Genomic DNA, 21,639 nt, shown 5'->3' on the forward strand with positions numbered 1-21,639 from the left:
GTGTCACCATGACTCAGCCATAACCATATAAGGAGTTTCCAATGCAGCCCAAATGTGGAGTGTGTTGTTGTCTAACCTTGTGTCGTCATGGCATCAGCAAACAAATCAGACAGTCATGTCCATGTATAGACATATATCCTACTGTTGACATCAGGGCTGTCATCACAGTGGGCAATAAGGCAAATATATGCATACATAAAACATTGCATAAGTGGTACATGAATTTCCAACTGTAGTAGGTCCAGTGTATTCAATTCATCAAGTACAATACTATACAAGGAGCAGTATAAGTATATACATTTACAGAAAAAACAGTGGAGGTCATTTCTTTTGACAAGCTAGAAGACTTGTGTATAGGTCTATAGGTAGGTTCTCTTCCATGGCGGTTTTGAAGGAGGGTAGGGACTAGTAGCTAGTCACACACCTTTTTGATGGCTGTTGGTAGGGCGTTCTGCACTTTGGTGGCATAATACTATAGTAGAATGAATTCATCCCCATGTTTGAGCCAAATCTGGGGGGAATGATAAATGAATCTCCCTCTGTATCCGCATGGGCGTTTCTCACTCACGTCATTTGACAGGTAGATGGGTACGGTATCTTGAGAACCAGGCCCATTGCACTTTGCTGTACTCTCCTTTCTGTGCACGACGAAGCTTCAGGTCACAGTCACACCTATGCTTCTCTGAAGCCTGCCTACACTCACACCCATGCTTCTGCCTTGTGTCAGTAAGGCCTAAATAAGTAAATATATACTGTATAGTGGCTCTAACTCTGTTCCTCTGCACGGCTGGATTTCCTGCTGCTGTCGCTCTAGTCTAGAAGTCTAGAATCTGTCCTTTAATCTGGATAAACGCTCTACACTCCCCCTTTCTCCTCTCTCTTGAACATCTGAACACTTTCTCTCCGTTTGTCTCTCCCTCTCTTAGGTTTGCTCCTCCCCTCTCTGTCTCTGTCTGTTTCTCACTTTTCTGTCTCGGATGGTGCGTGCGTGCATGCGTGCGTGCGTGCTTGCATGCGTGCATGGCGCTTTATACTGCATACATTCTGGGGACCACCTTTAGGGGGTCTTGTCTGTAACTCTGAGAGTGAGTTATATAAATTAGCACTGAGGATTTTACAGAGAGAAATGTTATATGAGATGGTATCAAACTGCAGGGCTCCCTGAAAAAGGTTGAGAATCACTAGTATACATCATACAGGAACAGGCCATTGTACATCAGATTCCTAAGGGACTGTATATGGTGTCTAGTAGTCATAGAGCTGTGTGTGTGTGTGTGTGTGTGTGTGTGTGTGTGTGTGTGTGTGTGTGTGTGTGTGTGTGTGTGTGTGTGTGTGTGTGTGTGTGTGTGCGTGTGCGCGGCCGCACACACGCGTGCCTTATCTCATGCGCCGTTCCTTCAACCCTTGGAGTGAAGTAGAGAGAGAGAGAGAGAGAGAGAGAGAGAGAGAGATGGTGAGAGAGTTATCCCAGTCAGTCAACCACATGTTTTGTTTTGTTGAGCATTGCTGTACTACAGTAATACAAACATCAAAGCGTGCTGTCGTGTAAAATGTGTTTCCCAGACCCTCACCCCCTAACCCCCTCCCTCCCCTTTCTAATGAACTTTACTGTCATCTGTGGGGAGGGGAACCCCACCACATCAAAGGCATGGCAGCGATCACGTTTGTTTCATTTCAAACACGCTCCGCATTAGTATTTCTCTCTGCGTGTGTTTGTTTACATGTGTGCGGCCGCGTTGTGCCTTCAACGTTCACAGTGGAGGGAAGAAAACCCTGCTCGGTCTTTTGAACTCGGCGCTGCTTATATTTTCTCTGTAACACCCAGAGAGTGCTCGTAGAAACGAATTGGCCCTCAGGATACGCCACGTGCAGTGTATTGTACACTGAACCCAGCGACCAGATCACCTGGAGTGTCAGGATCTAGTATGTGACACGCTCTACTATGTGAAGAGTCTGCCTGTGCAATAAACTCATTTTGGATAAAAAGCTAAATCAGTTTTTCTCCTCTCCTGAACAGTTAGTCTTGCCGCCATGACTGTCTCTGTATAAAAAATAGTCACATACATACATACAGTGACAAAAACACAATGTGTGTGTGTGTGTGTGCATGTGTGCGTGTGTGTGTGTGTGACTGTGTGTGTGTGTGTGTGTGTCTTCATCCCGTGGTGCTGCTTGTTTAGTCGTCCTCCTCTTCTCTCCTTGGAGGTTAATGTGTGTGGCAGTCAAGGGGCCAGCTATGCACTCCAATGTTGAAGCGCTGGGCCCTAGTGGTAAGAGGAAGGACTGCAGGCGGACCTGTGGATTCTTGACGAGGAAACCCCGTGCAACCGAGCGCCCAATGTTAAAGCCCAGCTGCACTTCCGCATTTGGACACCAAAATTTGGTGTCCAAATGCTGAATCAGCGAAAAAATGCGGAAATAGACGGTCCTTCCGGCAGCCTTCCGGGTGCTTCAAAACGCCACTGAGCAACTTCCACTGACATGAATAGCGGAGGGGGCGGAGCTTCGCGCCAGTTCAGTCTCTATCCTTTTAATACTCTATGGTGGCAGTTCACCCTGCCACTGAGGATTTATTGGACGAGTCCGACCTGTATTAAAGGTATTATGACATGATTTATAACATAATTTTAACAACATTAAAAGTCTTGGCCATGGTCCTTCAAACGTGTCTAAAAAGTTTGAACACTCAACTCCACTCCAGTATTTATTTTTTTCTCGTTTTTGTGTATGTCTAATCTTCATCCTGAAAAGCCATGGAAAAACACATTATTTTAGCCTGTAGATGTCGGTAATTCCCCCTTTCCTGTCAACCCAAGATGCGCTACTTTGACAACTTGGTAGGAAGTCATCATCAAAAATAAAAGAGTCATCTAGGCCAGTTGGTATCCAGTGTAAGGACTTGTGTTGATTGACACAGCCAACAACAGAGCAGATTGATTTTTCTCTAGAAGCCATTATTAGCCAAGTATTACAAAGAAACAAAGTCGCGATCACAATGAGGAAGCAGAGAAGAGAGGGTAGGCACTAGGCAGGGAGCAGAGGGGAGGGGGCGGAGCTTTAGCGGAGATCTACGTATATCTCTGCCGTCCAACCAGATGAGACATTTTTGCATAATTATTCACAGAAGTCCAGAAAGCAGAGAATACACTGAATGTTCAAACTTCGTTTTTTTTTGGTGACATTGATGTCAAGAAAAGCCAAAAAAGCCAAAAAATCTACAAAAATGTGTTTTAAATGTCACAATCCCTTTAAGTTCTGGTTATGTTATTTCTAATGTAACAGGAGGGTCGGGACACAAAAGGGTTAAAGTTTGAATTATTATGTATTGTGTATGTTGCAGAGATTTATATTATTTTGGGTTATTTGGGTATTATTTATGTTTATGGGTTGATTGCTAATTGCTTGTTGTCTCCATGGTAGGGAGCAACCATCAGCTGTGGGGTGTGGGGAACATACCAACAGTATGAGGGTTTGACAGTATGGCAGTACCCTGTTTTCTCGTTGTTTAGATAATATCTAAACAACCATATTATGGTTAAGTGATTGAATAAGTGATGTATTATAATAATGTGATGAATATGTGTTGTCCCTGGACATTATGAAATACTGGTGTAAATTGTGGAATCAATTCAGGGTGGTATGTTCCAGTGGGAGGGGCTTAGCCTTTATAGGTAGGGAGGCCTCCCACTGCCAAAGCAGGACTGTGGAGGTGGAAGGAGCTAGGGCCACCTCGCCAGTATTAAATGTAAATACTTTTGTTTTGAGTGAATAAAGACGAACATCTCTGCATCAAGGACTTCCTGGAGGTTATTTATATACATTTTCCCATTTTCCCGGTTTTGCACACTACCCGCACTATAGGCAAGTGTGACAATGTGCGACAGTGAGAGGTTATCATTATCAACACTCCTACTACTAGACACTGTCGCTTACCTCTCTCTCTCTCTCTCTCTCTCTCTCTCTCTCTCTCTCTCTCTCTCTCTCTCTCCACACACCAGCGATGTTTAACCTTTTTCATTCAATGACCCCCAGTTTGATATGCAATTTAACGTTTTTCTTTTGTCTAAACTGTATTAAATAAATAAAAAATAATAATGTAGGAAACGGAAACAAAGTGGGATATTAAACTCGCGATCCAGTGGTCCGCGGCCCAAACAGGGGGTTCTGACCCACTGTTTGTGGGAAACATGCGGTCTGATGTGCTGTGATGTTGTTATCCCTTCTTGTCCCATGCAGTTGGACGAGTTGACTCTAATGTGCTGTCTGTGATGTTGTCCCATGCAGTTGTATGAGTTGACTCTAATGTGCGGTCTGTGATGTTGTCCCATGCAGTTGTATGAGTTGACTCTAATGTGCTGTCTGTGATGTTGTCCCATGCAGTTGTATGAGTTGACTCTAATGTGCTGTCTGTGATGTTGTCCCATGCAGTTGTATGAGTTGACTCTAATGTGCTGTCTGTGATGTTGTCCCATGCAGTTGGACGAGTTGACTCTAATGTGCTGTCTGTGATGTTGTCCCATGCAGTTGTATGAGTTGACGCTAATGTGCTGTCTGTGATGTTGTCCCATGCAGTTGTATGAGTTGACTCTAATGTGCTGTCTGTGATGTTGTCCCATGCAGTTGGACGACTGTGCCCTCCAGCTGTCCCACAATGGAAGCTACCTGGACCTGGAGTCCACCCTGGCGGAGCAGAAAGACGAGATGGAGGGCTTCCAGGAGGAGGGAGGGTGAGAGAACACAACATATCTACTAGGGCTATCACCATTACACATTTAACCCATTCTGACCTGAGATCAGATTCTACAAATGTCTTCTACATCCTGACAGTTTTCGGAATGTTTCTATGTCAGTCGTTCTTCGATTTTTCAAAAATAGCAGACCTACAAGCTCGTAGCACACCACTCGGTGGCGCGCTATGAGCTTGTACATCTGCTATTTTTCAATAGCTAACGCCAAAAGGGGTTGCCGCCCAAAATGGGTTGAGTTGACCATTCATTGTCATATAAATTATTGCGATGAACGATTTCATTGTGTCTTTTTGGCATTCAGCGTTGGAACGTATATGACAGGGCTCGAGATTAACGGCGTCCCGACGTCCCGGGGACTGTAAAATATCTATTTGGGACGTAAATGTATCTAATTCGGGACGAGAGGAGTTTTTACACTGAAAATGCGCATTTCGTGTGCAGCGATGAGCAGCATGAGAATTTGCCGTGCCGTCAGAGTCAGATAGTTGACAACAACAACGCACACACTACATTCACCCAACGGAATCATAGGAATTATATTGCTTTTGCCCCGTGGATGGGACATTTAGATTGAAAAACTATCGGTTGGAAGCCTGGATAAAACCATGGTTGTGTGCCACAGAAAGGTTCCATATGGACATGGGGCTACACTACAGCAACGTTTAACGTTAGCTTCCATGCTAGGCTTGCTAGCTGGCATCGACATAATATGTTGGTATATATCCTCTGAAGCAACAGATGTTTTCTAATGCTCAGATTGTTCTGGAATTGCTGCCCCAACACGGTGGAATGCACACCCCAAAACGCTCTCATTCCACAGTTTTTATTGATTGTATTTATTATTATTATTATTTATTGATCCTTCGTCTTAGTATTCCCCTAATAAAGTTGTTTTTATTTGTTTTCTCATGCCCACCATGTAATAGACATTTGAGTATTCATATACCTGCATTGCTGCACGTTATCTGTTGGTCTTTGATCAAGTAGCCTACACCAAAGTTTTATAAGCTACTGTAGTCACTATTCATTGATTCACTGGTAGGCTACACCAAAATAACAAAATCCATTTGAAAATAAATATCAGTGTTCTCAGGTCGAATATTGATATGCGATTAAAATATGATTAATTTAGATTAATTAATTACAATGCCTCTGATTAATTCGATTAACATTTTTAACCAAGCCCTATTTTTCATCTGGGAGCATTTTGACTAAATCAGTGTATCTACAGAAGAAACATGAAGCCAAACAAATAATGTACTGTCTGCATGTATTCAATACAGTACATTATTTGTTTGGCTTAATTGTATTTCTATTACAATAGGAATACAGTTATTAATTTCACAATTTGAGTGGTGCTTTTTTGTACTTTTTTTCCCCCCGGGACGGTATACATTTACTTCGGGACGGTTCAAATTGTATTTTGGGACGGTTCCGGGACGGTGGTGAAAAAAGTTAGTCTGGAGCCCTGGTAGCCTATATGACTATAATTTTCATTTCTGTGTGTTTTTTAGGCTTCGTAATCACAAATGGAAAAGGGCAGATCAAATTTGATACTTTAGTTGGGTCATCTGAAGAAGTTCCGTGACCGTGGAGAGCAAACCTTTGTTTCGCAATGGATTTGTCATCTATGAAGGTATATAAAAAAAATGAGCGGGGGCGTACTTCGCAAAAAGGTGGGGAAAATCTTTGAGAGCCCCAAATTCAAAATGGCAGCCCTCAGCCATACTAAAACTTTACTTTTCAATGGTTTGGCCTACAATGCTGCACAGTACATGATTTATGACATTAATTGGGTCAGGGAATTCATAATTGATGTCATTTTATTGATTTGACCAATTTTACACCTTCAAATTCAAGATGGCTGCCGATTTTTAGCTCCAAAATGTCAATTTTTCAAAATCGTCAGAAACACTTTATTTTAGGCTTGAATGAAAGATATTCTCATGCTGAGTTAAGTTACAATTACAATAGGCCTAAAGAGGGGTCATCTCAGAGGTCTGGTTAATGAGAAACAAACTGTCATGACCTGTCTGCTGCATACTTTTATTATGTAGTGATGTCCTAGTGTTTCCTTTTTGCCTAGTTTCTGCTGCCTGTCTTGTCTCACCTCCCTTTCATTAGTTTTGTTCTCCACCTGTGTGCTGTTAGTCTCTTAGCCAATTGTGTGTTAATTACCTTTTGTATTCACCTGTGTCCAGTTAAGCCTGTGTCTATTTAAGCCCTCAGTTCCTTGTTGGTTACTATCACATGTAGCATGGATCCACAGAGACAGAATAGGATATGATCAACAGAGTGTATGAGAAACCTGACACAGATATGGGAGACTTCTGGATCTCCTTCCTGGAGATGTCCGACCCACTTGTACAATCACTTGATGCATGTCATGCAAGAAATGCCCCTGAGTACCTATCGTCAACCTACAACATGTTGCCCGGACTAATGGCATACGACAACCATGACTATGGGAGGTGGTTGCCAGACTATTGGGCAATGCTCTCTTCACTGTCAGATGAGAAAATGGCATTCTTCAACGATCACTTCACCCAGTCGATGACAGGGCTACCCTACTCCTGCCAGCCACTGGACCTCTGGATAGAAACAACAATGAATCTGAACTCTAAGCTAAAGCAAGGATGGACTCAGCTTCTACAGAATGAGAAACAACTGTTCTCAACAACAAGGAATGCAAATAATGTTGCAAGGGTGAAGTCTACTGTGAAGCGGAGTCTCAAGTGCCAGCGTCGTCATAGGAAGCATGTTGAATGCCAGCCAGCGAGGATGAAGAAGGATGAGCAGGCAGTTCAAGACCTGCAGGCATGCATGAAGGATTTTGAAGCTGAGCCTTTTGACATATCTTCACCTACTCTTAGGTCACTACAATCCGGCCTAGTTGCCTCACCCGAGTTAGTGCATGAACTCAAGACAGCACTTCCAGATGGCAAAGCTCAGGTTGAAACCTTCTTACAAGAGCGAGTTTTCACAAAGATCAAGCCTCTTACTGCAACCATCCACAGAAATAAGAGGCGTAATTTTGCTGGGGAAATGATCTCTGCGCCGTCTGGTTCTCTTATGAAGGTGGCCCATATGGAGAGATTGGGGCTTGCAGCCCTATTGGACCTTGCAGAGGGATCAGGCATGATCCAACTTGAGTCAGCCCTTGAGGGAAGAGTGTCTGAGGAGTGCCTTTAACTCTACAATGTAGATGGGTCAATGCGCAAGACTGTGAAGAGCAAGTTGTTGGAGCTCTTCAAGCTAGACCCAGTTACTGACGAACCACAAGATCACATTTGCCTTCTCGACATGGGGCTGATCTGGCGGCTTGCCACCCCCACACCTGCAGACCGTGAAGCTAGGAAGCGGGATGGCTCGGAGTACCGCTGGAGTGACTACTTAAGAAAAATCTCTAGTATTATCTTCTCACGCCACGCCAAAGCAAACCTCATCATCCTCGTTAATGACAAGTATGACCTCCCCTTCAGCATCAAGGATGATGAGCATGATCGACGGGGAGCAAAACATCAATTCCTAAATGTTTTCCCCAAGCCCGAAGACAGGTTCCCAGATGCTCATGAGTTTAACAACTTCATGGTCAATTCAGGGAACAAGGTCAGACTTCAGAAGCTTGTGAAGGAACACCTGAAATCACAAGTTGGTCAGATGTCTGCTGTTGATGTCATATACTGTGAGGGAGAAACATCAATTAACCTGAGCACTGGCATGGCTAATGGGGACTATGTCTTCAAGCATCCAGAGGCAGATACAATGCTACTGTCTGCATATGCAAAAGTTAGGACGACTAACTACACTGGACCTGTGGTATTGGACTGCGAGGACACAGATGTGTATGTCCAAGCAGCTTACGTATCACAGCAAGTCAGAGGTGATTTGCTGATCAAGCGCAAGCATGGATTAATCAACTGCCGTGCCATGCTCTCAGAAGAGGTTGCAGACATCATCGTAGCTCTCCATGTGATCACTGGCAGTGACCACACATCAGGCTTTTATGGGCATGGGAAGAAGAAGGTGTTGGAGAAGGTGATTATTGATCCTGAGTCAAGAGAGCTCCTGGGACGAGTGGGTCAGAGTCTGGACTTAAATGATGGAGTCAGAGCAGATATGAAGGCATTTGTCCTCTCCATCATTTACGCTGAGAGTCCAAATGTCAGTTGTGGGCAGGCCAGGGCTTCCAAGTGGCACAAACTGAAAAAAAGTGTACAATCCGTCTCCCACCTGATGAGGACTCTTTGGATCTTCACTTGAAAAGGACAAACTACCTAACGTATTATCAGCTCCATTACAACCTGCAAGAGCATCCTTCTCCCATTGGTCACGGCTGGGAACTAGTGAATGGGAAGTGCCGGCCAGTGCGTCACACCCTTCCACCCTTGCCCCAGCAGCTCACACCTCATGTCTGTTCAGATGAGAGTAGTGGTGATGAAGAGAGCAGTCAGTGTGGAGAATCAACAGATTCAGATGAAGAGTAATTCCAGCTGATCTGAGCGAGCGGGAAGGGTTGTAGGGCCGGATCATGCCTTAGGTATGGAGGGGCCATACCTTTGATTGCTTTATAGGCCAGTTATAGGTCAGTTTTCTCTGCCTTCACCCTTATTTCCTTTGTTTGTTTTCCTTAAAAAAAAAAAAAAAAAAAAAAAAAAATCTCCCTTGTGACTGTTCACCTTGTCGTGGTAAGGGAGCTTGTGTACCTCATTGAACTCTGAGAGCTATGCCGGTAGGAGGTGACTCCGGACAACCGGACAGGTCGAGGGCGAGAGGTCAGACAAAGAACAGTCAAATGACCTCTCTTTAGCATGGAGCCTTTTTTAGAAAAAAAATTGTCAATGACCACTGCAGAGTGTGGACAACTGGTGGAAACTGCAGCCAGGGCTAATGACATTATCGAAGTGAACCGGGGTGACCATGTCAGCTTGCCTCTCCCCTGTGTAGGCCTACTAGTAATTGTACTGTTCATAACTTAACTCAACATGAGAATATCTTTCATTCAAGCCTAAAATAAAGTGTTTCTGACGATTTTGAAAAATTGACCTTTTGGAGCAAAAAATCGGCAGCCATCTTGAATTTGAAGGTGTAAAATTGGTCAAATCAATAAAATGACATCAATTATGAATTCCCTGACCCAATTAATGTCAGAAATCATGTACTGTGCAGCATTGTAGGCCAAACCATTGAAAAGTTAATTTTTAGTATGGCTGAGGGCTGCCATTTTTAATTTGGGGCTCTCAAAGATTTTCCCCACCTTTTTGCGAAGTACGCCCCCGCTCATTTTTTTTATATACCTTCATAGATGACAAATCCATTGCGAAACAAAGGTTTGCTCTCCACGGTCACGGAACTTCTTCAGATGACCCAACTACTTAGCGGAAATAGCAGATCTACAAGCTTACAGCATGTCATCTGCTATTTCTGCTATTTTTGGAAAATGTTTGAAAATGTATGACATTTTTTCAACGTTGAAACACGATTATACCGATTATAGATAATAATTGCCATTATCTGAAATAATTGCGATTAGGCGAGTATGTACAGTAATAATTGTGACAGGCCTACACGTATCATTTTATTCTGTCACTCTCTCAACTTATTGTTTTGTTTTTCATTTGGTTTAATTTGTACCAATTTTAATTGGTACCCGTAACCCAACTACAAAATCATTTAACTGGGGAGTGCAGGGGACACTAAAACGCCCTGAAGGACCCCTGGGGGTCCCCCAAACCCTACGTAGAGAACCAGTGTACTATCGTACCCTCCCTCTCTCCCTTTCGTGACCTTCAGCTTCAGCCTGGTTGCCGCTTCAAAAGGCTAAACAGATGCGTTGTTATACGCTCTTGAAAAGGGCGTACAGAATTACTACACTGGCGGTAAAACTCGGAACAACAGCCCATAAAAAGGCTGGTCATATATTTTCTGCGCTTTTAAAAGATGTTGGGCTGGGCCAGAGGCCATGGCGCTGTGTTTTGATTGAAAACACAAGGGGTCCCTGGCACTATACCTCGCAGGTGCATGTTGCTAAGCGCTCCTAAGCACAAAAAGCCTTGATTGTACGAGAGCTTGTTTTGGGGGCTCTCTGCGGTCAACATAGTTGTTTTGAAGCTATAAATAAAGAAGTGTTATTCTGCGAGTGATTGTAGTGATTTCTACTTTCTTTTTTATTAGAGCTGTAAAGGGGATTTTGAAAAGCAACCCTCTGACCCCCGAAATTGTTCCTGCGCAGTAAAAATCAGTTAATAATTCATCCATTAATGTTTCATTTCTACACTCTCAGAGTTAAAGGATCAGTAACGGTACGACTGCTGCCTTGAAAGAGAGTTTGTGTTTGTATTTCAATGTTATTTTACCAGGTAGCCACTTGAGATCAAAAATCATTTGGAGCGAGATCTGGCCAAAATGTCAGCATTAAAGAAAGAAAAATGCAATAATAACACACTACAAAGAAAGAACATAAGAAGACTAGTGTGCGCGCGCGTGTGTGTACGTGCAAGATACATATTGCTATGACTTGTTTTATGTTATATGCTTTGGCAATGTAAAACATACTTTTTTATATAAAATAGAGAGAGAGAGAGAGAGAGAGAGAGAGAGAGAGAGTGCGTGAGTGAGTGAGAGGTGATATACTGTATTCGGAGAGAGGCACATATATTTCTGGAACTCTTGGGGGCTGTATTAATTTTCTGCTCGACTGCCTAATTTGATTCTATTACAGTGATTGGGATCACAGACATGGGGATGGGGGATGGAACTGTAGAAGAGGAACTAACTTTACCTCCGTTGGGGCCATAGTGGATTCCGTTTCAATGTCTTTTCATTTTATTAATATGATGGGCTTGTATTGTGTCTGACACAAAGTGTCATCATGTGATGCATATCATGTCTACCAGCTGTGAGCCCGTTGACCTGCTGTCTTCATATGCCATATGCGTAAAGAAACAAAGCATACATACAGCTACCAGACTCCCCATGGCATTCCTCCACACCGTGCCATTTAAAATACCCGGCAGCCTCTCTCAACCTGGCAGAGCCAGCCAGGCTGCCAGCCCACTGATGTCATCCATGGAGCACTTTGAGAAGTGCAGACAAGAGGAATCAGTCACGCCTTCATCGTCGTGATTGAATTTAACTACCCCACAAAAGGTGGCCCGAATACAATCCCACACACCCTCACTTTAACGAATGCAATTCTGGCCCTATGCGAAATTAGCTCACTTTCTCTGTGAAAAGCTTGGCTTTCGCTAACATGGTGGCAGCCATGTATAGTATAGCCTCGCCTTGACATCATTCTGCAGCCCGGTGTGGGAAGATGGAAAAGGTTTAAAAGTCGTGTTGGTTTCATCTCTATTTCATTGGCGTACAGCTTATATAGCCCAGTCCCTTTATTAGCTCCATATGGTGATGGAGTGTGTTGATATGGCATCCACCGCCCCTCTCCTCTCCTCTCCTCTCCTCTCCTCTCCTCTCCTCTCCTCTCCTCTCCTCTCCTCTCCTCTCCTCTCCTCTCCTCTCCTCTCCTCTCCTCTCCTCTCCTCTCCTCTCCTCTCCTCTCCTCTCCTCTCCTCTCCTCTCCTGATGTCAAACCAGAGGTTGGCATCATGGCAGCTCCTGGTTCGACCGGACCGCAAACATCTACAGAATTATTTGTCTAACTTGGGGTTCATAAGCTGCTCTCTCTGGCCCCGGCTGTTGCTATTGGACGGCTTGAGGAGAAGTCAGTGGTGTCATTTCTCAGGCTCCTGTCTGTGTTGCCATGTCCGCTAATTAAGCGACTTTGGGCTTATTATTATTCATGTAAATATTTGGGCGGGGGGCTTGTTTGTAAAGTGTAGTTGCTTATAAATTATACGTAGCTTGTGGAGTTAGTTCAGTTAGAAATACTCGAGGGGTTTCATGCCGTGCTCAAGGGCGCATTCATATACTGCGTTAATATGCTGCATTACTATGTGGGTGTATTCAGTGTGTGCAAGACCCACATGTCATTCGCTGATGTGGCTGTCAGCTGACCAATTGGGCGGGCTACTTACTTACTGCATGCTCTTCCTGCCTTCCTTCTGCTTGGTTCCTGGTTGTTGTTATGTGATGTTTGCTCCCACCACCACCACCCCAGCACCACCTGGTTGTTGCTATGTGATGTTTGCTCCCACCACCACCCCAGCACCACCTGGTTGTTGTTATGTGATGTTTGCTCCCACCACCACCCCAGCACCACCTGCTTGTTGTTATGTGATGTTTGCTCCCACCAACACCCCAGCACCACCTGGTTGTTGTTATGTGATGTTTGCTCCCACCACCACCCCAGCACCACCTGGTTGTTGTTATGTGATGTTTGCTCCCACCACCACCCCAGCACCACCTGGTTGTTGCTATGTGATGTTTGCTCCCACCACCACCCCAGCACCACCTGGTTGTTGCTATGTGATGTTTGCTCCCACCACCACACCAGCACCACCTGGTTGTTGCTATGTGATGTTTGCTCCCACCACCACCCCAGCACCACCGGTGGGCTCTGTTATTTATGTTCCCCATGGGGGTTTTAATGTATATCTATCTCCCTGCTCTTAATGTTTAATGATGGTGCTTCATTGTGCCGAGCAGGGAGAAAAATGTAGCAGAGCCGAACGCCAAGATAAAATATTTTCTGCAAGACATTACTCTATAAGCCGTATCTCTAAAACGGTTGGGTCAAACTGAACAACAAATATGTCAATTTGAAGCTATGATTCCCTGCGAAACAACGAAATCCAATGACAGTCTCCCATTCACGGTGGGTCACATATATGCACATACGTGAAGAATTTTCCCATACATCGACACATTGCTGTCCTGGAATCGAACCTGTGACAACCAGGGCCTCTGTGGCTGCCCAGACACTCACTAACGCCTCAGCTATGGCTGCCCCCAACATTGGCCACTTATTTTGGTCTTGCTTCCTAAATGTTCTGTAAACCAGTTGGTTCTCAAACATCTTCATGTCAAATCATATGTAATTGTGTTGTTAAAATGTTTATTCCACATTTTCTTCAAGATTTAGTACATACTGTGGGTTTGTGATGTAGATGGGGCTCATGTAGCCTATTATAGTCGGTTCTTTTGAGCTTGTTTTCATAGAGCTGGTTGCTAGTTTCTCTCCCTAAGCCTGGCAACACTGCCTCCTGTCTGAAATCATTTTGAGGAGCCTATATGGGGCTCTTCTACGGAGCGGTCGGCGCGGTCCACTTCTTCTCTCGTCAAATACGGCGGGCCCTGCCAGGGTGCCACGCAGTGCCAACTGGCACACCCTCCTGCTATGAATGTGTGTCATTAAATCCACACCGTTTTGTCTGAGGAGGCATAGGGGGTGGAGGAGGAAGAGGAGAGGGGCATTATTTTCTAATAATGCCCTGCTGGCTTTTTATGGCGTTGATGTGCACGGGTTCGCGACCCCTACCGCTCCAGTGGCACACGTTTGGATGACGGTATAGCGCTAATAAACGTGCCCTGATGAGGCACTTTACCTTTTACTTGTTCCATTGTGTTGTCCTTTTATTGTAATAATTTAGTTTTTTTACTGTGTGCTGTCCATTTCGTTCAACAGCAGCTCTGAGCTCAAAGATATTCTTTCTTTTAACCCATTAAAACTGGGAAAACATCTGCGTCATTTTAGATTATTGTTAAGAGTGAGTACGGATGAGGACCCAAATGCAGGTGACAGCAGGCAGAGCAATAAACTTAGAAGGATTTATTAAATAAACTGAGGTTCTTCCATAAACAGGGCAAAGAAGGCAGGAAACATCACAGAAAACATACAGGAACAGGGAACTACGAACCAACAAGAACACAATGCAAACACAAGACTTAAATGTGACCAAGCCCAGCAAAAAGTGCCTCAACTCGATTTTTACAGATTACAGATTTTTACAGATTATTAAAGTACAGAATGTAAGCTTTCATATGATGTATCATTCAATGAAATTGGACAATAATTGAAGGAGATATGACCATCTAAAACTTGTTGAAACAGATACCCCAAAGTATAGAATTAGCCATGCAAAGAATCCTGAAATTTTAGCACCACTTGAATGGGTGTGACAATAGATACTTGTCCACACCCCTACTTTCTTGCATAATCAAAAAAAGGTTTTATTTTGACCATTTCGACCATTTCATTCTGGCGAGTTGAGGCACTTTCTGCTGGGCTTGGTCACAAATAGACACAGGATAACAGGGCACAGGTGGAACCAAAATACAATCAACACTAGGATAGGCTGGGGGACTAAAAGGACACAGGTGGAAACACTGACAAATTACAAAGTAGGTAAGACAAGGTAACTAACAGTAACTAGGAAGACAGGAAACACTAGGAACAATACTACAAAATAAGATACACAAAACCAGGGAAACAACAGAGTAACAGAAAACCAAAACCAAAGAGAAACAGGAACACATGCGCAATTAGTCCGGTCGGGTTATATTTAAGTTCCTGATGATGATGATGATGTCTGCTGATGATACTTGACCACGGTGTCCATCTGCGCTTCATATTAATGACAGGTTACATTCCACGGGCGCCTGTGTCATGCCTCGTGTCCTTACAATCAGATTAAAGTATGATCCTCCTGACAGAGAGCTCCCCGAGAGCCAAGAGATATCCATGTCACAGGAGCTTAACGGGACCATAATCACTTCCACACCACGTTATGGAGCTCACAGTACGACTGGCCTGGACCGGGAGCAGTGCCCCCTTCATCCCCGTCCAGCCCCACTTCTGCTGTAATAATCTCACCCAGTCATGGCATATCTACAAGCGCACAGCGTGTCGTATACTGTGATGCGCTGTGAGCGTGTACCGTAGATCTGCTATTTCCATAAGCATGGCTCAGACTTTTGCAACAGTCCTCAGCGCAGGCATGTGCTCAGATGCACTCTCACACGGATGAAAGTAGTTCATTTTCCAAGTACAGATATTGATGAATGGCATTAGAAGAAATCATCATCTGTAATTGGAATATCGGGGGATGTAGAGTTGTAGACCAGAAAAGACTATCGGATCTGAGCCTATACAGACATGGCAGAGCCTTTGGATATTATCTTGGATTAGAATGGATTGACGAGCCCTGTCTGTCTGTCTGTCTGTCTGTCTGTCTGTCTGATGTTGTGCTAAAGGGAACTATCGCCGACACATTGAGGTGTGTGTGTGTGTGTGTGTGTGTGTGTGTGTGTGTGTGTAGGGGGGGGGGGTGTACTGGTTATAGATGTCATCATGGCTGCCTAATTCATCCAGCGTGTGAAATGTGTGGCTGACATGTACAGACGATAACACACACACACACACACACACACACACACACACACACACACACACACACACACACACACACACACACACACACACACACACACACACACACACACACATATACACACACACACACACACACACACACATTTTAGGGATTTCATTCTTATTTTTCTTTATATACACTTTGTAGAAAACACACAGGAGCCAATATTCACACTCACTACCAGCCTTGTGTTTATTGTGTGTGCACACGATGTTTCAGACAGCCAGTTAGACCCCCACGTTCCCCCCACTTTATACATTTATATGTTGGCTATTCAAAAATTGCAGACGAACGCTTCCCTGGCACAAAACATTTTCAGATGGGGGTCTGCGGTCAAATACATATAATTTTGAGTGTTTGAGAACAAATGAGTTAGAGGACTCCAGCATTGCTTTAATCCGTCTGTAGCTAGTCAGACGGATTCTCATGCAAGACGGCCTGTCATGTCTCCGAGGCCGTCTTGCATTACTTTCTCCTCAGTTTGGGACCCATTCGGGACGTGGTTTTGGTTGGATGCTGATTACACAACAATACAGAAACTTGCTTTGAGAGGCTCAAAAAAGCACACGTGAAAAACTATAAGAGAAATGGGAGAATTGTGTCACACGCTGGTAGGGGAATGCTTACTAGTAGAACTTTAACTTTCTGCAAGAACACAAAATACACCCCCACGGGTGTCCCTGGAGTGTTTGCAGTGCAGTATACAGCTATTATTAACAGAACGGAATAGCTTGGCAATTCGCTGCGCGTGTGTGTGTGCCTGGTGCGTGCGTGTGTCCGGTGCGTGCGTGTGCGGCAGTGACTGCATGTTTGCACACTTTTGTGTGTTTGTTCACACATTAGTACCCCGGGATGTGGGGCCATATTTGTGGGGTAAGAGCTGGCCAGTTCTTTGCCAATACAAACGCACGCACGCACGCACGCACGCACGCACGCACGCACGCACGCACGCACGCACGCACGCACGCACGCACGCACGCACACACACACACCACAAACCCCCACCACTGCTGGCTACTGGCTCTCTCTGCCATTACATAGTATGACCCGGGGCTGTTATAGGGACCGATATAAGAGTCTCCGAACCCTCCCTCCCCCCCCTGAGCATCCGCAGCGCTGTAGCCCAGGACTGCTGAGTCAGTCCGTGGGGCCTTCTAGTCTGCCATTAATTGGCCTTCCAGAGGGGAAGTGCTGGTTTGAGCGCCCTCCAAGTATGTACTGCCGGTGAGGTAAGGCCCCAGGCCTCTCCACTCCGCTCCGCTCTGCTGTGGGCACGCATTTAGTGATGTCTCACAAAACGGGGCCCAACAATGCCCTAAGTTTGTACCCTGGCATAGGACGGTGTCGCACGCCGAAAGCGCTCAGACATACAAGCTGACGACGTGTTGCATCCGTGGCGGACTGTGAGCTTGTATGGCGGGCTATTTCCGACGGCACACGACACAGTCGTATAAGAAAGTATAAATCAGGCTTAATGCTGCAATCACATAAAGCCAGAGAGAGAGGGTCTGGCAGGCGTCCACCCAGGCCAGTAGCTGCTGCTGCTGCTGCTGCTTGGGGGCATTAATCCATTTTCGGCGGGAACCCCTTTTGGTGTTAGCATTATGTATGCTTTAGCTATTGAAAAATAGCAGACCTACAAGCTCGTAGCGCGCCACCGAGTGGCGCGCTACGAGCTTGTAGGTCTGCTATTTTTGAAGAATCGTGAAAAGTGACAAAGTGTTTGAGAACGACTGACATAGAAAAACATATAGCTTTTTCAAGACAACAGTCAGGATTTAGAAGACATTTGCAGAATCGTTCCCAGGTCAAAATGGGTTAAGGATTAAGACCACTGGGTTTTATAGGACGAGCTGGAGATAGAGAGAGAGAGAGTGGAGAACATACAGTACTTACTTACTAGGGGGTGGAAAGGAATGATTGGCAGGTATGCTCACACGCTTCCCGCAATTACGGCCAAGTTTATGACACCCGACGTGTGAGACGAGAATAATAACAACGGTGGCTGGTTTATATATCAGAAGTATAGCGCTACATGCATTTTCGCGGAGAGAAATTACCATAAATTGCAGTATAGCATTTTCCACTTTTTTTACTTATTTTGACTTGGTGAGCCACTTTCTTTAAGGTTTTTACATTAGCGTGTGTGCTGTCTTTACATTTGTGATGCTGCATTAACAGAAGCTGGATTCCTCACATCACACAAGCCCCAAAGAAAACAGAACGCTTCTCCAAAAGCACTTTGTGTGTACAATGTGCATTGCATTCATCAGAACACTGACCTGACGTCAGAGAAAAGCAGGCAAGGCACCAAAGTCCTCATCAGGAGCAGTTAGGCTTTCAGTGTCTTGCTCTATAGGACACTTTGGCATGTAGCTCCTGTGCCAATGCCACCACCACTAGTGTACATTATGCATGGATACAGTCATGGATAATGGTCAGCATCAAAAGTTGACTTCTGATTAAATTAAATAATGTTACACTTTTCCCGTAGGCCTCCAAAAAAACTCACGACAGTGATACCCGAGAAGAACAGGATGAGGTCGAGACGGTCACTGATCCGACGCGGCAGTGACCGTAACCCAACAATGTATCGCCAATTTGTCGTTCCGTGCTGGCATTCTTTACTGTAATCACGGCGTCTCCAGGGGTCCGCCCTCCGAGGCCTTAGGTTGCATGCCCCACTTTCCCCTGCGTTGTAATTGGCAAGCGAGCGGTTGAACGGCGCTCTCATATTCCGTGCACCTCTTGTTTAATTTGATAATGAGCATGTTGGCCTGCGTAGCCTCAGGACCTGCTTTAACAGCGGGGTGGGTGGGGGGCGACAAGGGGGGGGGGGTGTATGGTTGCGAGACAGCGAGAGAAAGCAGAAGTTCATTACAAGATGGCTCACATTACTCAACAGTCCCCTCAGCAGACAGCGTTGGGTGAGGGGGGGGGGGGTGAGGGGGGGAGGGTTAAGTCCCTACTCGCCGCCTCATCTGGGCAACGCGGGTCCTGTGTCAACAGATGTTACTTCTGTGTCGCCTCTGCTTGTTTCTGGAGATGGATATCATATTTGATATACAGTGAGATTATTACAGGCTGAGCCGCGGGGGAGCATGTCGGCTCAACGTCCCTTCATTGCTGCCTGCCTGGCTGGATGGATCCCCAGGAACTACTGTATAAGGCCTGTCCTGCCTGGCTGCCTGACAGAGGGGTGGGGCTGCTATGTCTGATTCCTTCTAATGGTGATCATGGTCCACTTACTGGCACTGGGCCAGTGCAGCGCATCCATCGCACACAGCCATTGTGCAGGCCAGGCCGCACAAAAGCCTGTTTGTCAATGAACCAAATTAGGATGGTGGTTGGAGGAGGGGGGGTTGCACGAACTTACCTGCAGTGAAGTGCTCCTCTAGCCTTATCTTTGGGTCTCGGGTGGTATCTATCTATCTTGTGCTCTATCGTCCAGTAAGTGTTGTTGTGTCTCGTCCGTTTGCATGCTTCCCATCGGCGGGAGGGCGCGCCCGTTCTCAGACAGCTTTCTTTTTGCGTTCATTTGAGCTATTCAATTCAACGGGCTGACATTTTGTCTCAGCATTGTCAGAGCCTCATTGGGACATTGTATGCGGTGGACAGGGGAGGGCTAGAGGGGGTCTTTATCGGGGCGGTGGCGGTGACCTCTCCCCTCACCTCTGGAGACCCGGGGCTGGCCTGTTTTGTTGTGCCAGAATGAAACCATTGGTGCTGCTGTGTTCTGAATGGGACGGCCGAGAACTGTGAATAGCCTCGAGTTGAGTTTGTTTTTGACGACCATGTTGTTGTTTTCTGTTCCCGTTGGCTGTGTTCTTGTCGTGGCTCGCCTTCTCAGGCCGTATTGATGGCACACTTAGATGGAAGATAGATAGATATCCAGTAGACTTGTCTCTGTCCGTTTCACTGTGATACTGTTGACTAGAAACAAGGGGCTTGTAAACGTGTCTGCCTCTCTGTCTGTCTGTCTGTCTGTCTGTCTGTCTGTCTGTCTGTCTGTCTGTCTGTCTGTCTGTCTGTCTGTCTGTCTGTCTGTCTGTCTGTCTGTCTGTCTGTCTGTCTGTCCAGAGCTAATCTCGCAAACCGCTGGACCGATCAGTGCCGAATGTCATATGCAGTTGTGCACACTGCCAGTTATGCGACCCCCCCCCCCATATTTATCCTTTATTTTTTAAAGATTTAACTCAATTTTCTCATAGTCCCATATTATGATCACCACGTTGTACCCACACTGTTCCCGACCTCGAGATCCACATAGGATAGGATTATTTTAAAAATGTGCTTCATTCAGTGTCGGTTCCGTGTTGACATTTATCTCTTCCTCTCTACAGGAGAGGAAAGAAGCACAGCATCATCCTCCGAACGCAGCTCTCCGTCAGAGTCCACGCCTGCATCGGTAAGTACCACCGGCGTCACGCCGCTCCGCTGCAACCGCAGGATCCTGTGGCGTATTTATCTGTTCACCACATCTCGTTAGGAACGTCTTGTACTTGACTTACGATACAATATACATAATCAAGGGTTATTTATATTCGTCAACCGGTGATGGATTTTGGGGTTTGATAAGGCTTTTTGCAAAAACATGCTCCATTGTCACTGCTGGGGGCAGGAGGACCACACCGCTCTAACCAATTTGAGGCGGGGGGAAAAGTCTGCGTCTTATTTGGAGCGATGTCTTCGACAGGTCTGTGTGCTTCATGGTAACAGAGCACAGACACCCAGTGGGTTGTGAATAAAGATCATTATTCTCCACTTGAGAGTTTCCATGTTTTATCACTTTGTTTTATTGGGCCCTGTGGTTTTATTCTCATAATGCCAGGCAACTCGCTGTGAGTGCAGAGCAAAAACATATGCAAGCATTGCTGCTCACACACACAGACGTACAGACACATACACATGACCATATACACGGTCATACATATCGTCGCTGTCAGGCATGCAGAAACTGCACGCACGCACGTATGCACACTCGTGCACACGCGCACACACACACACACACACAAACCAGCACAGGCTTAAAAAGAAAAGTTGACTTATACGTTTTTACTGCTGAAAGTGAAAGTGTACGGTATGCGATGTAGCTTTTCCTAGGATGGCATGATGCGGACACTTGAGGTGGTTGGACGTATAGTATAGTACAGTACAGTACAATGAGTACATGTCTCTGATGCCTTGCTTACTGTTTGCAATATGCAAACAACCATTTACTGTTTGGATTCTAACTTGATTAATACACAAGCCACAAGCCCCACACGTACAGAATGGCCTGTTGGTGAGACGAGGTTTACCGCAAAAGCCGTGACTGTAAGCTAAGAGTAACTTTGAGAGTTAAAGGAACCAAACAGACCCATTTGTGCCCTCTCAGAGTTAAATGAAGACAGGACGTGACTGTGTTCTTTGAACCTGTGTGTGTGTGTGTTACTGTTCAGTGACTCAGAGTGTGGACGGACTGACGACCATAACGTGGCTCTGACACACACAGAGTGAGCACACGGACGGACGGACGGACGGACGGACGGACGGGGCCTCTTCAGACTCTCAGGGCAAAA

The 21,639-nt window shown here is 45.5% G+C and overlaps 1 protein-coding gene across 1 annotated transcript in view; it reads left to right on the forward strand.

Moving 5' to 3' along the window:
* fhod3b (formin homology 2 domain containing 3b) overlaps positions 1–21,639 on the forward strand; it is a 201,617-nt gene that overhangs the window by 11,909 nt on the left and 168,069 nt on the right. Inside the window, exons 2-3 of the mRNA XM_083762106.1 lie at positions 4,621–4,727; positions 20,422–20,486. Of these exons, the coding sequence (XP_083618232.1) occupies positions 4,621–4,727; positions 20,422–20,486 (172 nt within the window). The remainder of the gene's footprint in view (positions 1–4,620; positions 4,728–20,421; positions 20,487–21,639) is intronic.

The sequence above is a fragment of the Protomyctophum parallelum genome (assembly GCF_964188405.1).
Source record: "Protomyctophum parallelum genome assembly, chromosome: 3".
NCBI lineage: Eukaryota > Metazoa > Chordata > Actinopteri > Myctophiformes > Myctophidae > Protomyctophum > Protomyctophum parallelum.